At 38.7% G+C, this 24641-nt stretch overlaps 1 protein-coding gene across 3 annotated transcripts in view; it reads left to right on the forward strand.

The window, feature by feature from the left end:
- Positions 1–573: 573 nt before the first annotated feature.
- The window catches only part of slc39a10 (solute carrier family 39 member 10), a 34212-nt gene continuing 10144 nt past the window's right edge, over positions 574–24641 (forward strand). Inside the window, exons 1-4 of one of the 3 annotated variants that reach the window (XM_077537183.1) lie at positions 574–634; positions 12966–13963; positions 15006–15186; positions 24041–24216. In XM_077537183.1, the coding sequence (XP_077393309.1) occupies positions 12986–13963; positions 15006–15186; positions 24041–24216 (1335 nt within the window). In that variant the 5' untranslated portion in view covers positions 574–634; positions 12966–12985. Of the gene's footprint in view, positions 635–6305; positions 6424–10574; positions 10597–12965; positions 13964–15005; positions 15187–24040; positions 24217–24641 lie in introns of those variants that run through there. The other 2 variants (XM_077537184.1, XM_077537185.1) reach the window with 2 other exon arrangements.

Genomic DNA, 24641 nt, shown 5'->3' on the forward strand with positions numbered 1-24641 from the left:
TCAAATTGTGTCCCTTTCACACGAAATGCTAATTGTGACCATAAAATATTATTTTTTGATCAAAATATACTAATTTGTAGCCAGAGAATGGGCATAATATGCGCACGAAAATCAAATTTAAAGGGCTTAATAAAATCCCCATGCACTTGGACGTCTGGGTAATTAAATGAAGCGCACCTTCGCCACAAACTGCAATCCAGGAATCCCCCGCTTCTAATCTACCAGGGTGCGCTTGATTTACGTACCCAATTGTCCAAAAACAATTATATAAATGTTATTAATTGCTATTGTGTGCACACATTACACCTACGTCGTGGACACAAATTAGGAATTCGTGACTACAGTTAAGTCAAATTAAAAATCAGTTACAAATCTCTACTGTACTAGTTCCGCCAGTTCCAGCCTGCTGCAGTGTGGAAGTAAAAAAGTAACGACGCCGTCGTCTTTTGAATTCCCTGCGCCAACTGCGTAAACAGTCGCCTCGCCTGATTTGCGACTTCACATATAGTGCGTAAGTGGCGTTGGGGAATAAGTGTTCCTTCGCGCCGCTTGACGTCATTTACGCTGATTTCTTTTATTTTTTTTATTTTTTTCGTGCCAAGCGGAGAGGAGATGCACACGGCACTCGAGTGAGGTAACGACATCAAAAAACGCATTTACTCTTCATTCACTCCCACAACATGGACACGAGCGCTTCAACCGGCTTCTGCGCGAATATTTCGCCACTTGTTGAAGCGTAGTTCGCGAACATTTCGACATTTTTCGAACATTTCGTTTTGGGGCTATTCTCCCTGTCGGACGCATTTCCTGTGCGGTCGTCTGCTTGCTAGCGCTTGTTGCTTTTGCTTTTTTACGAGCTACTTTAGCCGAGCTAACCAGCTGCTCCTCGCCAACGTAAACAAAGCGGCTGCATGGAGTTCCTCTTTTTCTGCCGTTCCGACTACATTTTCATTATTTTTGCCTTATCGTGTAGCAAATGTGAACACTTAATAAGCGTGATTTTTTTTTTCCCGGAAGCGTGTAGTTTATCCTCGCCACGTGCAGCGAACCGAGCGAACGTGCAATGACTACTTTGCGAGCGTTTTATTCGAGAGTTGTCGATTTGCACATTTTATCGCTGATTCATGGACAAGTAAAGCAAATGGCGTGTCTTGCTTTTTAGGTTGGGAAGTAGTCATTCGTCTGGCACGTCAGCTAAGCCCTGACGGTCTATTTAGGGGCCACACCGAGGCTTGGATTTACACTGCACTAGTTGAAGTGCCCAATTCATCAACTCATGAAACTAATTTGAGAAACTAAAAATACATTTATGAACTGAACATACAGAGAGGTATTGGAAAAGCGTCAAAAAGGCCTTTAACTTGAAATATTAACACATCTGCTGCCAGCCATTTAAACCAGTGTTGCCAACAGGTGTTAAAACATTTTTGGCTGATCTTTCAAACCCCACAAGTTAAATCAAAATTTAAAGAAGGCAGTGAATATTTTTCTGTGACTGACAACTGTCCGACCTGCACTGTTTTGCCGTGAACGGCTCTGATTGGTCAATATTGAGTGTGTTCCCTGCCTCGGAGTTTTCATTTTCTTTTGCCACTGAAGATGGGCTGCTATCACAATTACCGGCCTAGGCACAGACCATGCAGACTGTTGTCAAGAAATGGTATTTAAAAAAAATATGTACAGAATGGGGTTTGAACCTGTGACCTCACAAATGTGGTGTAATCACCATGACGCAGTACGCATTTACTGGCGCAGAAATTGTACTTGTAATTTTCGCACAGTTCACGGCAAACTATCCACTTTGACCTCCCTATGTTGCCAACAATTTTAAAGCAAGTTATTAAAACTTGGATGCAATAATTGACAAATCCAGTCATAAAGTTAATTTTCAGAACACTATTTATCCAGAAATTGCATTTCTTTTCAAACATCTAGTGGCTTTGTTGTTCCCAGTATAAGCAATTGACTTCACTGAATCACGTGATTAAAATGCAATGCATTATGGGTTTTATCACATAGGTAGTAAACAAAAAGCATGCTAAAATGTGTGTGCGTTCAACGCTTTTACAAACTCACAATTTGCAACAGAAAATAACATAAGTGACTGGGTACAGAAGAACATAGTGGTACAATTATAATCAAGCTAAACATCAATGCTAAGGCTCCCTGCTTCTCATTCACATGACTCAAAAACAACCCCCCACCCCCTTGAACGTTTTTGGCCTTGTAACAAAGTCAAACATCTGATCCAACATTTTAGTTGTGGAACAAATAAGCTGCTAAAAAGGTCAGTTATTGCCAAATTCAAATGCTTGTCTGCACGCTGATAGTTTACCGGTATATAAACAATACAGGAATGAAATCCCAGATTAGCGCTAGACCGCTTATGAAGAATTAAAAAAATATATATATATACTAATTGTATGCTTACATTGCTGGTAATGTGATTACAGTACCACTACGCTTAAGTCCTATTTGTTTTGTTTCCATTGGTTGAAATAAACTTTTGTGCCAGTACAAGTTTAAGCGCCTGAATGTAATTCAGCAAGTGCCATACAGTAATCCCCCACATATTTGCTGTTCACTATAGTCACCTATTTGAATTTTATTTCCAGATATTCTCTGAAAAACATGGTGACTTTTCCATATTTTCAAGGACAAATTATATTGCGCTTGTGCTAATTTACTGTTCAAACCATTAATATAGTGGTGCTTTGAATTATGAGTAGAATGTGATCTGTGACCTGAAAAAAATATTTTTAAAAACAAATCTGTATTTTATATTTTCTTATAAAATCATAAGATAATGAAACTAAATGTAAAGAATGAAACAGTTTGTGCATCATGATTAATTAATTGCAGCTCCTGGCTGACTCCCACGTCACTCACTAGGCGAGGGACCGTCTTAAAAGCCACACACGCACAAAATCACAGATACTACTAGGGGTGTTTAAAAAAAAATCGATTCGGCGATATATCGCGATACTACATCGCGCGATTCTCGAATCTATTCAATAATCGGCAGAATCGATATTTTTTTTTTTTTTTTTTTTTTTTTTTAGGATTCACACCTTGAGCATGGAAGAATGTTATATGAACGGCACATTAAGCCTTAATATTTTTATTTTAATGCTGTTCAAACATGAAACAGATTACAACCTCTATAAGACTGAAATTTCAGATAAATAAATAATACATTTTCATATAAATCTTACACTCTACAAGCTTACTGATTAGTATTTTCTAAATATGAATGAAAAGAAATCGCAACAATCGACTTTTAAATTCGTATCGGGATTAATCGGTATCGAATCGTGACCATTCGTATCGGGATTAATCGGTATCGAATCGAATCGTGACCTGTGAATCGTGATACGAATCGAATCGTCAGGTACTAGGCAATTCACACCCCTAGATACTACAGTGTAGAACATGAGGATTGCTGCACCAAGTGGACAAAAGTCAAACCCTTTTTTTGTTCCGGTATTATAATGCAAAACACATTTTGACCTCATTACTCGATTAATTGATGGAATCATCATTTCTAGAAATATTCAATGGCTGCAGCACTTCATCACGATATGAGTAACAAGCATATTGACTATACTTTGCTCGTGTTTCTGTACTTAGAGCCACTCGTGATGTTTGCACACCACTGAGGGCCTGCAAGTGAGTGACAAAAGACACAAATGACTCCCACAACTCAAGGAGTGCAATAAAGAAAAAGTCATCTGACCATGTGCTCAACAAAACATAAACATGCTCCACAGTGAAGCGATGTTTCCCAACAACGCAATTTAGTTTACTGTTATGTTCCTCACTCTCTGCCAACGGTGTTTAAATGTGCAACATAAAACAACAGTTGTTTTGGTGCCTTGAAATATAAAAGCCCTTTGCCCCAAACCGGTACAACCTGGTCTAAAGTCAGTAGCGCATCAGATTTAAGATGCTACTTCAAAAGCATGTACTAAAAACGTCTAAAGTGCTTCGTAAGATGTAAGTAAACATTTTTACGCCTTCTGTTAAGCTCTATTTGAGCAAAAAAAAAAAAAAAAAAACATACCATAAATATCACTGTTGTATGTTATGATATGGAGGCATAGAGCCAAAAGCTCACTTGTTGTGGTGTGTCCTTTTAGGATGTCTGCTTCAGTTTGCGACTCATTTGGGGAAATTGCGTAGTGGTGGTTTGTCAAAGGAAGAGCCTTGAAATTTGTTCAGAATGGCTATTTGAAACCAAAATGGCTGACTTCTTATCCAATATTATGCTGCATTCGAGGGTGGTCGGAAGTGGGACTTTTCCGAGTTCAAACCAGGAAGTGTGTACGGGAACTCTCTTGAACTCGGAAATTCCACTTGTGAAGTCGGAAGAAAAAAAGGACCCCGACTTCACCAACGAACTACAAGTGATGTCACTCTGAATGGCAAAACACAATTTAGTTGAATATAAAACTAGATACTAGATAGCTTTCTTAATTCATATATATTCAACATAACTCCACGTAACACAACGTACGTGACGGTATGCTGCTATCTCCCTCCATGAAATTATACGGTGAACTACTGAACTGTATGAAATGCTTATGAAATAAGATAAAAACAATAAATGAAGCAAAATTGCGAGCAGAAAAGTTTCCTGGAGGTCAAAATGATTTTTGAGGACCAAAATAAAAAACTATTTACCGCTATCTGCCATTTTGGTAGTTTACTTTCGCCTCGAAGGCTTTCAGGTCGTAACTGGGAAAAACAAACTCGGATATATCCGACTTCCGACCATCCTTGAATGCAGCATTAGTCTTGAGTCCTTAAGATTTTTTTTTTGTGTGCCCACTGATGCGAGATATGGCCACCCAATTTCAAGTTGATTTGTGAAAATGGTAAACAAACAACTACAAAAAAGTGTGAGTCCTGACTTGCATCCAAAATGTTGTTGGGAGGTGTACGGTTCAATCAAGTTCCTGCTCTAAAGATGTAAAGTGTGATTCCAAGCCCTATTTACAGATTTTACATACCAGTGCAGCTTTACGATCGAAACCTAAATACAAGATCCAGAGTATAGCTTAGGGATAATGTGTTGCCTGGGACATTAGGTCTTTGTGAGTTTTGGACTGCTTTTTGTCTTCGTGTAGTCGATAGATGTAGTCCGACGGTTATTTTTTTTTATTTTTTTATTTTTAGTTTAATTAAAATCATAAATGAAGACTATTTGTGCTTCGTTGTGGAATTTGGTGTTATTTTGTAGGCTTCATCCTCATGATATCAACCAACCAATTGCCATTATTATTTATATTACTATATTCATGTCACCTATTGTCAATAGTTTTTGTTGGCAGTCCAGTTCTTCAGCTTTCCTACCATGTCTTCCATGGCCCTGGCAACAGGACACTGATACAAGTTGAATAAATAATTTTTAATGGATATTCTCTGAGCGGGAAGTTAGCACTTTTATTTTTGAGTATTTTTTGTTTGGCGTGACACTAATGGTGTTGATAATGCTGCTGCTCAAAGTTGCTAAAAGAACATGAAAGCGGGTCCTCGTTTCAGGAGTAACCTGACTTGCCAGGTTCTGGAGATACGTAGATTATTCTCATTTTTTACGAAACGTGTCAACGATCTTACTGCATTATAACTCTTTAAGAAAGATAATCTGAGGTACATTCTACCTGTAAGTCAAGGCACCACCACATTGCCATCTATATTGCTGCCTTGCCTCAGTGAAGGTCAGTATTGCTGAGCGCTTGGCTAATCGGGTAAACATAGAGCAGGCTGGCGTTTTCATTGTATTTCACACACACACTGTCTGCAATCTGCTCCATATCTCGACCTTCCCACACTTTGCGACTCTTTGATCAAACTAATTCAGTGTTAATGCGACAGCGCCTCTAACAACGAGTCCCTTCAAGGATTTGGTTCCTGGAACCAAAAGTTCGAAAACACCTGACCGTGCTGTGCGAGTCCAACACTTTGGGAATATTAATGGCATAAACACCCATTATAGGACTGTTGTCATACCACTCTGTTCATAATTCTCAGCTTGACAATGGTCCTCCTACAAGTTATACGTATACTGGGTCGAATACTCAAACAATCCAAGTATATGCTTGTGGGGAAGACCCTTATCTGGCATACAAAATATTGTTTTTAAGAGGGATTGGCTTTCCCAGTGCTTTTTTTTTTTATATTAGGTTGTCATTATTCCCATGTAAACATGGTCTACCTATTACAGGTCACATGGAATGTATTTGCTTTGTAGCTGGTCATACCTGAGAGACGTACACACACACGCACACACACCCAGTACCTCCCCGCGTTCTGTACAAATAAGTTGAGCCTCTGGACTTCAAAGCTTTTAGTGGTCTTACCTTGGGCTCAAGGGGTGTATGTACATTATTTTGGATTTGGTTGCGGTGTTTTGACAAAGAGGTAAGGGCCGCTTCCTGCAGTTTTTGGCTTCACATATTAATGTGATTATTCTGTTTGCTAACTTTTATTCCTTGTTTAGCCTGATAGCCAAACTTAAGTACCGGTAGCAAAATATTACAGTAGCACGTAAAAAAACAAAACATCAGATGTGTGAGACTAAATGCAAGTTAATGGTTTGGCGTTGTAGAAAGAATAAAGGGGTAGGAAGGGAAATGTTTTGGGAAGTACCTGCCTTCTGATTTTCCATTTTTTTCCTCCCCATGTAACGGACTTTCAAAACAATACTCTTGGACAATGCACAACCTCTGAAACTTTATGACAGTTTGCGACTTTTCTGATTAATTTGTTCTCTCGTTTTCACCAACTGCTTAGCTATAGAAAATAAAATAATAAATAAATAAAAATATGTCTGTACTTAGTTAATTTTGTATTTTGGTACGTTTACGAAAGTGAAGCTCCTTGTGTTTGTGAAAACATTACTACCAGTGCATCTCAATAAATAAGAATATTATAGAAAAGGTAATTTAGTTCGACTCAAAAAGTGCATTGAAAGCCACTTTGTTTATTACATAATGTAATTTCATTAGGTTTTTGTGTATCATCAAAATGATAAAAATGTAAATATTGCTCTTGTCAGTGTAGCTACTAGTACTACTGTATATCGGTTTCACTTGATGAACTGCAACGCTAGAATAGGTTTTCCACACTGTTCAAATATATTGAGAGGCACCTGCTAACCCAATCTGCAACTTTTGAAGTGAATTGCAAGTGTTTGATCCGAACAAAATGTGGTGGTCATTTATGCTTGTTAATTGGGGATTATGTTTTCATATGAGTAATGTTAAGCCATACTATGTGACATTCTTATTTTGTATGTTTCCCCTCCCATTTTCCTGCTGTCCCATGCAGCATTGGCCATGAATTGGCCATGTGAGAATCATATGAAGCAGCTTACTTAGAGTTTGCACATCAGCTATTCCCTTAGGAGAGAAATGAACTGGAATCCTGCTGTCATCAGTGACCTGGAATTGACGCGGGCATGCAGCACTGTGAGCGTTAAGTAGCGTTGCAAACTGTTTCTTTTATTGCTATACGTTTAACCACCTGGAGATGTGTTAAATCAAAGGGTAAACGGTCCATACATTTTTATTTAACATGAGCACCCCCCACAGAATCCATTAATGGGACATTTTTAAAATGTGTCAAACAGCCATTCAGTTGTGTTATTGGACAGATTTTTAATTATAAAATGATGAGTTGTTTTGATGTGTTTATGGGGGAATTATAGTTAGGAACATACGGTAGCCTGGAGTCTTTCTTTGACTAATAGACATGATACAATGGTTGGTTTGTTCGGTTGGTTGTCAACTTCTGTGACTTATTTTGTTTTGCAATGAAGTGCCTCCATGCGGTTACCGCGTGTTCCCCTTTTACCCTTCTACAAGTCTTAACTGGCTGAAAGAGCCTCGCATTTTGCCCAGCTAATGAGCTGTGGGTTCATTTGGAGGTTCCGCTCTCGCTCTTTGGGCAGCCAGTCTGTTCGCAATCCCTCATAGGAAAGAAGCTTCAGCCAGGTCTTGGACACTCATTTTACATCCACTTTGGCGATGTAGAGTTTTCAGTAGTTAGGCGAGATAAATAAAAGAGTCTGGAAAACAATTTGTTGTTTGGGTTTGTTTATATTTAAAGCTTCAAATATACACAAGTCTTACAGAGGAGTCTACAAGACATATTTCATGGGAAGATTTTTATGCAGCCTGGTTAGGTTTTGGGAGGAGAAAGGAAAGGTCAGCTAGACAGGAAAGCAAGTAGTCTGTTCTTGTCATGACTCGAGTCATGCAGGAGGTTTGTTTGGGGTCGTGTCTCATGTCTGGGTTCATGCCTGGGTTAAGTTAGAGTTGAGTTCATGACCTGTTGGGTGTGAGGTCAAGTGTCTGTTTTGTACTGATGTAACTATCATCTAGTTTTAGGCTATGTGATGTCGATCTTTAATCCTTTAGGCAATGTCTTGACCTTTGTGATGTCGTTCTTTAGTCTTTTACTTGCTACAACCAATCAGATCGATTCACTGCCTGTAGGTGCAGTCTGAGAATTGTGTGTTTCACCGGATTATAACTCTCTGTTCTCTGTGCTTCTCCGCACCCCAAGGGGGCTTGGTGTCGCGTGATTCTCAATGCATTCTCGTAGCTTTTCGTTTAGTCAAGTTATGTGAATAAATAGTTAAAATCTTATTTGTGTCTGCGCTTTGGGATCCAACCCTTCAGCACACAACAGTTCTGTGCAGGCTTACAGTCAAGCAAGGTCACCGTTATTGCTTCATGTACAAGAAGTGAAAAGCCCATTGTTTAAGAAAATACAGCTAAAGTATAAAAAATTTATGTTAATACATGTTAATTATTTTTCTATTCTAATTCCTTTTCTATGTTAGCTTATGAGTCTGCCTAGAAACAACAATATCAAAAGCAGAATTGACATATCATGAATTTATAGCCGTTTTTTACTTCGGCCGGACATGATATCCTGTGCATTGAAAAGTGGAAGTCATTCCAAAAATGTTCTTTACTACATTGTATGCTCCTTCATAGTCTAAACAAGACATTCTGATTAATATCGCATTTGTGGAGTATGAGTTGAGCAGCAAAATCCAGAGGTGGCCATTTTGCCACTTGCTGTCAACGGAACATGACACCACAGTTGCTCAGCGCTTAGTTGCGACCAATCGCGGCTCACCTGTTTTGTGAGTTTCCTGATGTGACATTCGCAAGCTGAGCCATGATTGGTCGTTACTTGAGATCCGAGCAGCTGTGTTGTCATTTTCAGTCGACAAAAATGGCCACCACCTCTGAAGTGGATAAAAACGGGTGCATTTTGCCGCTTAATTCATATTCCAAAAACACAATATTATGGTAATCTGACTATCATGTTCAGAATTGTGGGGCTGCATGGAACATATTATTGTGAAGAAAATTAAAAAATTAATGAATAAATAAATACATAAAAGAGTCTGAGTTGGCTTCAGACTAGTTTTGCTCATGGTCTCGACACACAAACAATTTCTGGAATCAAGTTACTGTATTATATACATTAGACATTAGATATAATTTTGGAATGTAAGTGCACCTTTTTCTATAACTTGTAGGTATCGGTAGACGTCTGTTTTATTTAATTAGATGATTCCGTGTATAATACAGTGGGAGGATTTTGGATCATTTTACATGGGGAAAAATTGTCGGCATTGTTATGGTATGATACCAACTGCCGATACCAGTAGTACATTTTGACAAATAAAAAAAAATCACTAAAAGATGTTTTTAAACAAATAGATTTCCTTTAATTTTGACACACAAAAAAAACAGCACAGTCACTCTTCAATAGTCTTAACGCTCAAAATAAAACACAAAAATGCTGTTTTAGTTTAAGATTCACAATTTTGAAGTATTTCCAAACCGGTGAAGTTTTGGTGAAAAACTGCTGCAAGCTAGCGCCAGTTACAGGCAAGGATGACTCACTTAATGTCTTCCCCCTCTGCCATCGGTCGCTTGTACTCGTCTGCGTCATGAGCATGCTGAAAAAAGGCTGGTATCGGCCAGATACCGATACCTGGTATCTGTACTCGCCTATCCCTAATTTAAAGGGTTTCAGTTATGCTGCCCATACTCAATCAATAACATCCTCTGAAAAGTTAAAACAAATCACCCTTAACACCCGTTACTAAATGAAATACGGTGGACATGTCCATCATCAAAGGCCCCAGGAAAAAGTCTTGAAGGAAACAAGGCGAAAATTAAACACTTGTTTTTCCCTGTAAAATGATTTTTGTGACTTGTTTGTCGTGTAGTCATTTCTCGCATATTTGTGGTTCACAAATTGCCATGATCTTAATCAAATGACGGCTTCAGGCCTTTTTGTGTGTGTGTTCCCTCCTATAAGTTGAGCAGTTGTAATCAAGACAACACAATAGGGCTCTGTGATTAGAGGGTGGAATCTTAAAATAGGACCTGGTTTTTACCCTACCCTATCAGCAGTGAGGTTCATAGGTCACCGCCGTCTCGTGTTTATAAACACTGTCGACAGCCATGAAGTAGGTTTTCTCGCAAGCGCTTAATGCGGAACCTTCGGTCAGAGTGCCATCGCTCGTAATTTCACACCTCTCATTCAGCAGTAAATGAAAAGGTAAGTAGCTCCTCTTCACTTTTCCTTCGTGTAGTTTCTTATGGGAACCAAGTCTCAGCTCCAGGAATTAACTTGACTGTCTGTACTACTTATAACCTGGATAAACTCATAGAATGGTAACCATTTGTAGCACTCAGAATGAAATTGCCATTCTCTGTATTTTGTCATAATTCTGAATTGATTAAAGCAAAGCATACCATACATAGATGTCTATTGTAGTGACTATTGATTTACTACTATTCCACTCACTTATATTGGGAGGAGGAAGTCCATAAGGAGACAATAGCCAGGAGCTGATAAACTGTTGATGACTTGACTTGAAAAGTCTATCTTCTCTTTTATGTTTGGAAAATGATTTACAAAAACAAATATGGTCCATTAGCAAAACCACATTTAAAAAAAAATGGGAAAAGTAAAACTAAACAAAAAAGATGCAGTATAATGTAATTGTGAAAACATTTGTGTCACTAGTGCAAACAAATGCACATAACATTGTTGCTATTTAGGGCTGCAAGTGCAACTAACAATTTTACTAATCTATTAATCTGTTGATTATTTGTTCATGAATCAGATAAACCACGTTTAAATTTCCATTCACTTTATTCAAAAACAGGACATTATTTCAATCTGACAGTGGAGAAAATACACAAACAACAATTGTGACTCCTGAAAAAAATGTTTGCTTGAGTCGTCAAGAGTTATCGCGATTGGTGGGTTAAGTCTAAATCCCAACCAAAGGCCAAATTTATACTGCACACCCCGAGCCAGTTATTGGCTTCAAGCTATATCCAGGGTTGAAAGTCACAACTTTTTTTTTTTTTTTTTACTAGATATCAATCCCAGTTATCCTGTCATAATATGAAACAGGCCCATGCTTATTGTGAATTATGTATAAAAGTTGACTGGCATGGTAGCTGCGACCAGTCTGTGTTTGAATGTCTTGTCTTTGCCGCGTGGCAGCAGTAATGCTCATCTGACATCCGATTTAGTCCTCCTCCTCACTTCCAGCATTCTTGCCTTGCCTCCGCTACCCCTCAGGCTTCACAGGAAACCTTATGAGGATCATTTGACTCCGACGATATTGCTGCTTCGGGCTTTTTTGGAGTGGGGAGAACGAGCAATTTGTTGCTCAATTCTCTAAAGACGCTATTGTGTTCCAGAAGGCTTGTATTGCTTATTAGAGATGTAATTCTCAGAGCAAGATAGCAATGTAGTCAGTTTGAATATTGCATTCATATGCGATATGCTAGCGTGTTATTATGTGCTTGGTTTTCCTCAATGAGCTTAACCCCGTTTCACAGCTTTTTTTCCATATCTTTTGTGTTATAAACGCAGCATGTGTTTCATCGGTAACCTGCAGCTCAACTGCTCAAAATCTCACGAGAGCACTTTTTGGGTTCGCCGAAGCAATTTTATTGATTTTGTTAGCATCTCAAGGCCCCACAACCATAAACCGAGGCGAGGATGAAAAACATCGGGGTCCTCAAGCTCCGTTCCTGCAACGTAACCCAAATTTGTGTTAATTGTAGTTATTTATCTACGCTGACACAGTAGTAAAGTTTCAATTACAGCAAGTTGTTGAATGGAAAACACTTCAAGGCCATAAACATAAAACAATAACATAAAAATTGATGCCGCTTAAGCACTTTTGTTGCCAGAATTATCAACTTGTCAAACTTGATTATGTTGTTTTGCACATGGACTGTTAGCCACCCAGTTGCTATCCTGAGCCACCAACGCTCGCCGTCATTCCACAGACCAGGCCATGCCTTTTAATTTAACCCTATAAAGCATGAACCCTGAAATATATAAGAAGAAAATATGATTATTTGTAAATCGAGTATTTATTATTCATTTAGAACAAAAACTTGACTTTTGATTTGTATCATATTTGATACGTCCGGTCACAATGCTTTAAATTCATACATTTATAACTGTCAAAAATCTAATAATAAACAGACATATCAAACGTATTCGTAATCCCAAAAATCAGAAAGAACAATTCTCACTTTTAATAATGTGCCTCTCCTTTCTCAATTGTGTCCATCTTGCAACGTTGCTGGAAAACCCATCAGCTGGATGATACTACCCTCTAATGGATTATCCGTGCAATGCATGTGTCAGATCATACGTCAGGGTTTTAATGGAAAATAAATAATTTAGTCATGAAATAGAGGGCACAAAATGGCTTTTATTTAATATGATACATTTGTCTTGACAGGGTTAAAGCCACACACAAGTGGACAAAAATAAAATTTAAATAAAAATTAAGTTAGGAGCAGTTGCTTGTTTGTTAATGCTCTGTGAAAGTATTATTGACATTTTTTTTTTAATCTCAAATCAATTTTTAAAAAATGTTGTTTTGGCAGGGGACCAGAAGTCGGGCACCATGCGAGTCCACGTGCACACCAGATTTTGTTTCCTGTGCGTGCTCACCTTCCTCTACCATCAGTCCAGCCACTGTCACGGTGACGGCCACCACCAGCAGCAGCACCGCGGCCGTCACCACGCCAACCACACCCACAACGACCTGCAGATTTCCCAGGCTCCCTACGTGAGACGAGCGACCCCGACCGCAGATTCCGCTCGTCCGAAGGGGACTTCCTTAGAGGAAGAGCAGGACTTCTACATCCAGCAGTTGTTCCGGCGCTACGGCCAGAAGGACCGGCTGGATTTCCAAGGATTTCAGAGTCTCCTGGTCAGCCTGGGTCTCGGCCAAGTCAAAGTTGTGGACGTGGATCACGACGACCTTGGCCACGACCATGTGGCCCATCTGGACATTCTGGACGTGCAGGCGGGCCTCCATACGCACGGCGACGCTCACGCCCACGAGCCTCACGAACGCGGCTCCCAGCATCCGCACACGGAGCAAGGTCCCACGCAGTGCAGCCGGCAAAACGCCGCCGCCGTCACACCCGCCGGCACATCGAGAGAACACGCCCATAACCATAAACACCACCACGAGCGAAACCGTACTCGCAATCACGCGCACGAGGCAGAGCATCGTCACGACCACGCCGACGAGCATTCTGAACACGCTCAAAGCGGCACAGATTTTCCTCCCGACGACCACCACGAGCGTCCGTCTTCTGCCCAAGCGGACCCGCCGTCTTCGCCCGCCCCGGCAGACGTGAAGCCCAAGAGGCTAAGAAAGCCAGGAAGGGTCAGAGGACAACGAGAGCAAAACAAAACCCTCTCCTCTTCCGTAGCGCCGTCCGATGACCACGACCGCAAAAACGGACTCGATCACGGTCACGGCCGTTCTCGTAAAGACAAACGAGAGGCGCCGGGGGCGCCCGACACCGCCACACTTGCAGGCCCTGTTCTGTCTGGACATGCGGATGGCTTAACTCACCAGCATGAGGAGGTAGGACCTCAAAATACTCCACACGTGATGCAGGGAGTCTGTTTGCATGCCTAATTTATTTCTAAAATATTAATAATTAATAATAATATTAATCCAATTTTGGATTATTACTGGGATATATCACTTATTTAGCCCATTATAGCAATAAAAAGTAAAAAGTAAATATCTTGTCTATAATTAATTTGATACTTTCATTATTTTTCACGTACAATTAATACTTTTATAAAAAACACAAAAAAAACAGTTTTGCCCCTTGTTGACTGAAAATGACATCACGTGTTCAAGTAACGACCAATCACAGCTCACTTGTTTTCTCGGTTTGGTCATGTGGCATTCACAAGCTGAGCTGTGATTGGTTACCTGAGCCCTGAGCACATTTTGATGTAATTTTCAGGGGACTGCAAGTTGCAAAATGTGTTTTGAAAGGTATTGTGCATGAAAAATAATTAAAATATCCAATTTATTGTAGACGTTTGACTGCCAAAAAAATGGCTAAATAAGTAAAGTATACCTTTACCGATGGCAGCACCAAACGTCCCTGGAGTCCGTGAGATTGTTTGCTTTAATACTTATTTTGTGGACCCGATCAATCGATAAATTGACATTATAACCTAATGCCGATTTTGCATAAAATGCAAAATATCTGCCAATCCAATCCAGCCAATAAGTTCTGTGTCAAGTCTAGTCATGTTGCGTTGATTTGCCTTTAAATTTTGTGGATTAGCATAAGTTGTATGATTATTTTTGATTGACTTTGTGACAGTAATTTAAAAATGACTTGCCCATACTGACTGACTGATTAGAATGATGAGCCTTTTTGTAATTGAGGGATATTTCTTGTTTGAAATCGGATAGTAACAAAGTCAGACAATAATTTGAAATCAAACAGAGTCACGGTGGCGGGCGGGTATTTTCAGAAATGAGCAGTCAACAAAAGATGAGCTCGGTTGTCTAATTTCACACTTGATATGTGGGCAAATCAAAAATCAATTTCCCATAATGTGTCGATCAGCCCTGCAAATGTCTCCCTCTCCTGTCACAGTGTTTGAACCTGACCCAGCTCCTCAACTACTATGGCCTGAGTCCCGATTCCCTCATCTCCCCCAGCCAGTTCACCTACCTGTGCCCCGCCCTGCTGTACCAGATCGACAGCCGCTTTTGCATCCGCCATTACCACCAGATGGACGTGGAGCAGGAAGCCTTGGAGGAGAACGTCAGTTCTGGTAAGCGTGAAGAGTTTTCATCGATCCGCCTCACTCAGGCAAACTCATGTCAGTACGATAATGGTAAGATCAGTCTGAAGAATTCCAGCTTTGAAGCATCATCGCACCACTAGAGGTAGCAGACAGGATAACACACCCTTTCTTTTGGAGTGCACTTTACTCTGAATAGGAAGGGCAGGGGAAGTCAACTCTCATAACGCACGAATGAGTTGAAGTTGTATCAACTTGACCTGAGACCAGTATTTTAATCTCTCAGCGCATTTGATCTGTAAATCGATTTTTTATTTTTTTTTATTCTTCTCGCTGTCTGAAATTTTATACTGTATTTTTGCTGAAGGAAAAAAAAAATGCATGTCACAAATGCAGGTTGAGAGAGTAAACCTTGTTACTAATTAAAAGAAGCACCATAAAGGAGATTAGATCCCACAAAGAGTCACGTGATCCTCCTGCGTGATCTCGTCACTCATGTAAATGCTCGATCACAGACGACGGGAAGATACTAGCAGATTGAACCCATCAGTTTACCAGGTGCAATGTTATTTAATCTTGGTGTGAAAAATGGTGATTCAATTATCCTGTGTTTCAGTCCTCATGAATAGTCATGAGTGATAGTCAAAACTATGCAATAAATAATATATCTACTGAAACCAGTTGTGCTCGTAAACAATGTAATCTGAACATCTACGGATTTTAAAAGTTGACATTTTAAAGCATCCAGAATAGGCTTAGAACATCAGCCATTTTCCGTGTTGGAGGCCCACAGCTAAAGGAGCTCAAAGGAGCAACATCGCCACCTAGTGTTGTGGAGGCACCCGTAGCTGACTTTGACCTTTAAAGCAAACCGTGAGCATCTTTTTTTTGTGGTAAACCTGACACAGTCATGAAACTCTAAACGCTAACCATAGTTCCCTGATAGTATTTCCAACCAAGTTCTTCTCATTTTCACAAAATTGAAAGGGCTGTCTCCCTCTGGGTGCGGGATAATCTTTTTTTCTTTCATTTTCTGCTATACTGAGCACTGATGAAAACTCACCAGAGCATCATTTTAAAATCAACAATTTAAAAAAAGATTTGCGTAACACACACACATACACACACCCCCACGCACACACACAAAAAAGATATTCAGAACTAATAGGGTGTGTTTTTTTCTCTCCTAAAACTGAATTAGGCCATTAATATAAAAAAAAAATGAATTGATTAATATTAATGTGAAAATTGTAATTGCATTAATTTTGTTACACAATAATAATGATCTTAAACCTGTTGAATATATTTATTTTCTTGGGGGATTCTTACTCTTGTTTCTTCTTATTTTTATTTATTTATTTATTTTAAAGTAAATTTTCAGTATGGCTTATTAAAGTCCTGCAAATTTCACATGACAAATTAGGAGTGATATGGCACTGCTTAAGAGCTGAGAAGTTAACAAATTCATAATGGCTGCGCTGGAGAATTTGATCATGCTGTACATGCAACACGCCACAATCCCATTGATTACTTGCAAGATATCTCAATAAGTAGATGCTACCATGAATTAAAATCAAAACATTTTTGGCACATTTATGAGAAGTGAGTATTTGGAGAATCATTTTTGCTAATTTAAGGAGCGATCGTCTGTCGTTAACTGCTGAAATGTAATCCTTTATTAGAACACAACTGACGATCATTGAGCATTCCAAATCATACATTTTGTGCATTTTTACTGACGAGCTTATAATAGCCGCTTACAGCCATTACAGTCTGGGGAATGTTTTTATACCCCGTGGCTCTTTATAAACTGCTCACAGAGACCTTTAAGAGTGAAGATGTTGAGACAGTTAATTAGTTACAGGATGTGGAACAACGTTCATCAAGCCATAAAGTTTGCTGCAAATTTAAAGAACACGTCGTCACTGCTTGTCATGACGGAAAAAAAAAAATAATAATCCAGATTCTAATACTTAGCAGAAAATAATTCTGTTAACCAATTCATCAGCCGGGAAAAAGTAAATGAATAAAATAATTTTTGCTGCCTTAATGCTTACAACAGTTGCAAGCAGAAATTTGACTATTTAATCCCCCCCCCCCCCATAGACCCTATTTTTTTCAATTATTATTAAAAGTAGGGATGGGCGAGTACCGATAGCAGGATCTGCCTTATTTCAAGATATCCTACTCAAGACGGCCTCTTGTGGCCCTTTTACAATTGAGAACTAATGCTGCATTCGAGGATGGTTGGAAGTCGGATGTAGCCGACTTATATGTATATATATCCATTAGTTTTTCACAGTTCCTGAAAACGTTCGAGGCGTACGTAAACAACCAAAATGGCGGGTAGTGATAAATTGTTTTTTATTTTGCTCCTCAAAACTCATGTTGACCTCCAGCAAAAAACAACCAAAACATTCTCTCACTTTTGTTTCATTTATTGTTTTGATTTTATTTCGTAAGCATTCCACACAGTTCAGTAGTTCCGTCATATAATTTCATGCAAGGAGATAGCGGCATACTGTCACGTACGTTGTGTTACATGAAGTTATGTTGAATATTTATGAATGAAGAAAGCTATCTAGTTTTATACTCGAATAAATTGTGTTTTACCATTCACAGTGTGTTTCCAAAGGGGTCGCCATTGTAGAGTGATGTCACATTGTAGTCCGTAGGGCGTTCCTGACCCGTACGCACTTCTGGTTTGAACTCAGAAAGGTCCGACTTACGACCATCCTCGAATGCAGCATATGGGCATACATGTCTGACAAATGCCCTTTAAAATACAATTTCCTCAAGTAGATTTATAAAAATAGAAATACTGTATATAATGGGAAATTGCCACTAATTTCATATAATTTTAATAGCGAAATGCTATATTGGGATATATATATAGGTGTTTGTTTAAAATTATTTGTCATTGTTTGTTTGTTTTTTTGTATCAAAAGTACTAGTGGTATTTGGTGCTGGTATCAAGTTGAGTACTCATACTGGTTTTAGTCTGTAAAAAAGTGGTATCGAAGATTCCTAATTAAAAGCTAGGAAGATTCTACTTTGGAGGTACCGGTATCAAATATGCCCGAGGCGGCACTGTGTCACAGCCCTAAAAATGGAAATATTAACAAGGAAAAGGACAGGCAGGAGTCGAAAAAGGGCAAGAGTAGCGTCTCGTTAGTTGGGAAAAGACGAGGCGCTGGACCACCGTGCCAAGATTCATCCAGAGGCATCGCCACAAGCCACGGCCGCTTTCCTCCGTTTACCTCCTGCCGGCATCTGTGGGAGGGAGCGGAGAAAATGTGCAGTTGTTTCCCGTGTGCTCCCTCCCAGAATGCCCCTCGTTTTTGTGCTGTGCCAATTAGGAGCGCGTAAGTGACACCCCGCACTATTTTTCCTCAAGACGAGGCTCACAGGAGAGTCGTAATTGGAGAGAGGATGCGGACCAGCGAGTCCGTTTCTGTTTGCTTCTTTTGCCGGCACATCCACAAACGCCACCCACTGAAAAATAAAATTCACATTTCCGCACGCACGGTATATAAACGTGCGTCCGCGTCCGGGTAATGAGATGGAGATGAGCTGCATCGAGTGTGGAGCCGCGGTTATGTACTGTCAGGCCGCTATTCATTGGCCTCCCAGTGTTGACTGCTTTTGGCCTGATGCAACAAATAAGAAAGCAGTCAACTGTAACCTCTTGGCTCTTTCAAAGCACAGTAAAAACAGCGGCAACAATAAAAGGAGAAAGTGAGGCTTATACAAAATTTGTGTCCACTTTTTTTTCCTCCCTAACGATGAGCCTCACTCGTAAACATGGACGCGGTCCGCTACCCTCTCAAGGGATGATCGTGCTTTTTATGACGAGCACAACTTTTGTTTGTTTTTGCAACATAAAGAAAAAGGCATATAAAAGCACGTGATTGTTTTAAGAGGCATATAATGTCAGTGCCCGTCGTTTTGCCTCTCAATCATTGGCCACTTGATGCGGTGGAGCCTGGAGGACCCGTTCACTTTACTATAATGCCCTTCATTAGACATCAACAACATTTAAAATATCATGCTATCACACTTATTGGAATTACGGATCTAAAATATGTTTTTGGAAATATTTGGGTGATACCAGTCAATTTTTTCAAAATGTAGTACAACAATAATAGTCCTGATCAGAAAACGAGTACACACTGGTACTACTCTGCTTTGTAAGTGGAAACGAGCTAATGCTAGGCATGTTAGCTATATGTATTGAGTTTCAGTGGCAAGCCATTTCACCAATTAATCAAAGATACGCCTCTCATAGCTGGCTGCAAACCTTCATTTCAAGGCAGCGGTATATTATTAATATTTGAACGCTATCTTGAATTTGTTGAAGAGTGGTTGGTGGTGTGCTCGTAAAAGTGATGTCATATTGGAAGTTTTGCCTCCATTTTGTAAACATTTTTGCGTATCGTTTAGCCTAGTAGCGTAATGATTGCGCCAGTCACAAGAAGAGTCCAGTTGCCTAGTTTCAACCTTTGCTGTTTACTGATGACTTAGAATATACACACTTTTGAAGAAAATCACACAATTCTTAGCAAGAACATTCACAATTATTCTATTAGGCTAACGCTACCATTTACCCTTATTAGGCTAACGCTACCATTTACCCTTATTAGGCTAACGCTACTCTTTACCTTTGCCAACGCTGAGAAATAATAATATAACAAAAGCTCATACCATGGATGGAAATTTGTTTCATTATTCAAATATTGTCTTTTAGTGGAATATGCTGCTTTCAAAAAGTTTGTACTATTGGGCTTTCAAGTGAAAATACCACTTTTTCAGATGAACTTAATTTGACCTTCTCTAAACTTTTGAATGCACGTCCTAGTGAAAATTCCGCCCGACTATCGATTTGTGTTCCAAGTCCACTGAGGCCACAAGACTTGAGCAAAGAATGTTTGTCTCTTTTATCTATGCTACATTCATGAGTCTCCCATCAACCTGCGGGGCTTTAAGCTAGCATTAACAAAACACTGAAATGCCTTTTTGATGTCCTCCAAGTGGCTATGTTGACCTGTAGCGAATGATCCAGATGCCAGCTCTCCAACATTGTCGTGACAAGTGGCTGTGGGATCGACACGTTATAGCCGCTTGCCTGCCAAAGTGGAACTTGTGCATTGTTTTCTGAGCAAGAACTTTTGCCAGGGGAAATGTTTTTTTTTTTTTTTCATAATGTTTCTTAATCCTACAGCTGGTTAATGAGACAGTGACAGCTTGATTCCGTCTCTCTAAAGACCAATCTGTCAGGCGTATAAGACGCATCATCTGCTCCCAAACTTCCCCCACCTGGGGTCCATTCGACAAGGCGAGGCGGCGCAACTGCCAGTGCCGGTTTTGACGTTATTAGTTGTTTCTCTGCCTCTGGCGAGGTGTTTACTTGAGAGATGGGTCCTTGAATGCAAAGCAATCGAACTGGCAAGAACCCTTTGTACTGCATCCTTCAAGTGAGTTTTTTTTTTTTTTTTTTTTTTTAAATAAGAACTGGGCATTTAGACCTTTGGTGTAAAATCACCATCCTATAGAATTGTCCATCACTACCTTGCGAGTACCCTGTCATTCAACACCTTGATGTGGTGGATAATTGTTAGTACCCAAGGATATTAAATAAGAATCTTTATTGTCATTGCACAATACAATAGAACAGTATTAAAAAGTTAAGTATCTTACTCTAGATCAGGGATGGGCCAAATGCGACCTCCGACCACAAGTCACCCCTCGATTCATTTATCTTAATTAACTCATTCACTCCCACGACATTTTCGTTGTTATACTGGATTTGGACTGATTGTGCAAGGCCCAAAGAATATTGTGTCCTATTGCTATAAAAACATGGAACCTACCAAAAGAAAGATTAGAGTCTCTTCTTTCATGAGGAAAAAAAAGTATATTTCTATCTGTTTCTGTTTTGCATCAATTAGCATTAGAATATGTCAAAAGAGCTTTTTGATCTCTTATACTCTGCTGCCATCTGCTGGCCGTTTTTGTGATGATTACCATTGCTTCACGCATTCTCTTCAGTTCAGAGGCTGCATCAAAGCCAAAACGTATAAATACATCTTTGGGAGCATGGTAATTTTTAAAATAGAATGTATTTATACGTTTTTGGGAGCAAATGAGTCAATAAAAAATATATACTTTTTTTTATTTTTTTATTTTTTTTAAACCCACTTAATTCTTCAGAAAATTGCTGAACATTCAATATAGGTCCTCACAAAAAAACAAAAAAAAACAACGTGGGGGTAAATGTGTAAAAAAGTTCTGAAGGAAAACAGAAAAAAAATATTGCAAAATAGGAGAAAAAAAATGCAAAAATGCAAATTCACAGGTACAAAACTGCCAAGTTGTAATCTCACTATTTACAACTAGATGGCAGGCATGTCTTAGTTGCACTTAACATGGTCTTATACTGCACTATACTACTACATTCAGATTTTGAGCGAGTTGATTTTTGTGAAAAAAAAATAAAATAAATTGTATTTTTTAAATTCGAGACCTTATTACTTGGGGGAAAACATTACACCTGAAGTAAAAGTAGCTCATCACAAAAAAATAAATCATTAAATATGTAACAGAAGTAAAAATGATCACAATTTTAGTGTTCTTTTTCAGCATCCCTCCTCTGCGAGTGATTGGCTTAATCACTTCCTGTCACACCACCAAAAACAAAGATTATTTACAAAACAACAGCAAAAAACTTGTTCTTCATCAAAGAGTTTGAGAATTCATGATAATGGAGGTTAGTGTCATCAGGATTTGGTGTTGCATTAGGATAGTGGATCTTTTTACATACATTGACAAATGTATTATCAAAAATGAAATATATTAAGAGCACATATTTTGCACGTATGCACATACTTTTTCCGTAGCATTTTTTTGCCATATATCTGATTAGGAATTGTGTGGAAATTCAGATCCAGATATGCCAAGTGGCCCGTATTTAGCATTTATCGTACGCCTGAAACAACCTGGACTGTCAACACCGGACAGCGAAAACAATAAATGACTATGATTAAACATTTTGAAGTTGAGTCATCTTAAAACTTATGTTCTTCATTTGCCGAACGAACGTTCTCTGTTGCTTGCTCGCCCCCGTCTACTGGCAGCAGGCGTGTCCATTACATGCGCACCGTGTTTCAGTCAATAAAAAGCCTGTAGCCAAATGTCAGCGGTGAAGGATCCGGCTTCGCTTTAGCAAACACACCAGCAACTGCGACATTGAATTTCATACTACATTAAGCATTTTGTCCTCTGTGACCAAAAAGTCATCAACCTTTTTTTTCCCCACTTTGGCCTTGTGCTGTTTTGACACTTTAAATGATAGCGTACCTTTTATTTTATTTTTTTTTTATTATTTTTTTTATCACGCCACTCTGCCTCGCGTCTTCCGTCGAACGCACACCAGGGTTATTATAGTTTTGGGAATTTCATTTTAGTTAGTTTTTATTTCGTCTTGAGTTTTGCTTTTAAAAATGTAGTTTTAATAAGATTTGAGGGTGGTAGTTTTTATTATTTTTAGTTAGTTTCAGTATTAGTTTATTTTTTTTAATGTGTATTACTTGTGCGCAATATTTAAAAAAAAAAAACAACACCACCATGGCAGCGATGTCATCTGAAGGTGGTTTTTTTATTGGCTGCTGCTAGATGACGTCGCTTCTGTGTGACACACTTTCAAACGTCCTTATTCTGGTTAATAACAAAATAAATCTAAAAATCACATTTAAAATCATCCCCAAAGGCTTATGCATTACATTAATTACCAAAGACTCAAACAAATTACATTTGTGCTATAATTTTAGTTAGTTTTGTAAACATAAAATGTAGTTGTTAGTAGAAAGAGACCGATTATCAGCAAGGGCGAATATCGATGCCGATAGTTGGCATTTTGACAAATATCGGTATCAGATTTTTTTTTATTTTTTATTTTTTATCTTAAGGCCAATAAAAGCTGGTATCTCACTGAGCAGTGAATGCTTGCAAACGTCGCGAATTTGGGGTTTTCATCAGGAATTGTAAGAGTTTTTATTTGTCGTAAACACATTTGGAATATATTCAATTTTTACTGCAAAGATCTTTTGAAACCTTTTACAAACCCAAACTAAAACCCCTAATTAGACACACTCGCTGGCATTTGCCACCCAGTGAGATGCAGGGAACTTTTCATTCATGGATCTATTTAAATTTACACTTCATGAAATAAAAAGTAGGAACTCCCTACACTAAAAAAAAATAAAAATAAATCGAGAAATTATATTGAAATTTTAGAAAACTTTATTTACAGTAGAAATCTTTAGGGATCTATTTACTTGGTTTTTAATTTTTATTATTATTTTTTTATTTAGCTTAACACATGCTAATGACCTTGGGGGCTCTGCAATTTTTGTTTTAATTTTTTAAGCAAATTTGTCAATATTGTTTAAAAGAGTTTTTTGTTTTTTTTTTAAATATATTTTACTGCAAATGAATATCGGCTTGAAATATCGGTTATTGGCCTCCTTGACTACTAATAATCTGTATCTGTATCGGCTTTGAAAAAACCATATCGGTCTATCACTATTTGTTAGTTTTCGGTTTTTAAAAAGCATTTCTGTTTTTATTTTATTTTATTATCGTAATTGTTTTTTGAATTTTATTTTTTCCCTTAATTTTAGTTAACTAAAATAATCTTCACGCAGACACAAAAATGAAGTGGGATTCTGCTGAAATGTCATTTTAAAGGTTTTGAACCTGGACTGAAAACCCATTAAGAGGGAGGACTTTCCCCTGGAAGTAGTCAGGATGACGAGTCAAACTCGCACAACCGATTGAAGTTGAACTTGAACTTTTAAAATGTCTTTTTCAAAAATGTTCTCCCCAGTGTGGATGTGGATTTGGGGCTTTGTGTCCATCACCATCATCAGCCTGCTGTCTCTGCTGGGAGTGGTTTTGGTGCCGATCCTCAACCAGTCCTGCTTCAAGTTCCTGCTTACCTTCCTGGTCGCGCTGGCTGTGGGCACCCTCAGCGGCGACGCGCTCCTTCACCTGCTGCCTCATGTAAGTCGGCCGTACACGAGTCAGGTCATGGAAAATAGGCGGGGACTTTTTTTTTTTTTTTACCTTTTGCCACATTTCAGGCTTCAAACATAGATATAAAATTTGTTTTTGTGTGTTTGAAGCAACACCACCAAGTGAGAGACAATTGTGAAGTAGAAAAAAAATATTATAAACTTTATTTAGGCAAAATTAATAACCCCCTTTTCTCTTAGTGCAGCCAACTGACTCCAGAATAGTGTTAATTTAATTGTCTGCCATTTTTAACTTTAGTCTGTTATAGTCCAATTTCAGTCACGCTTGTTAGTTTTTATCAGTTGGTCAACCTCATTTCATTTTCATTGACTCCATTTTTAGTCAACTCTAAATCGAGCATTTTAGTCCAAGAAATTGTAATTTTATTAATATAGTTTTAGTCAACAAAAACT

Source organism: Festucalex cinctus, chromosome 11 (genome assembly GCF_051991245.1).
Source record: "Festucalex cinctus isolate MCC-2025b chromosome 11, RoL_Fcin_1.0, whole genome shotgun sequence".
In the NCBI taxonomy this organism is placed as follows: Eukaryota; Metazoa; Chordata; class Actinopteri; order Syngnathiformes; family Syngnathidae; genus Festucalex; species Festucalex cinctus.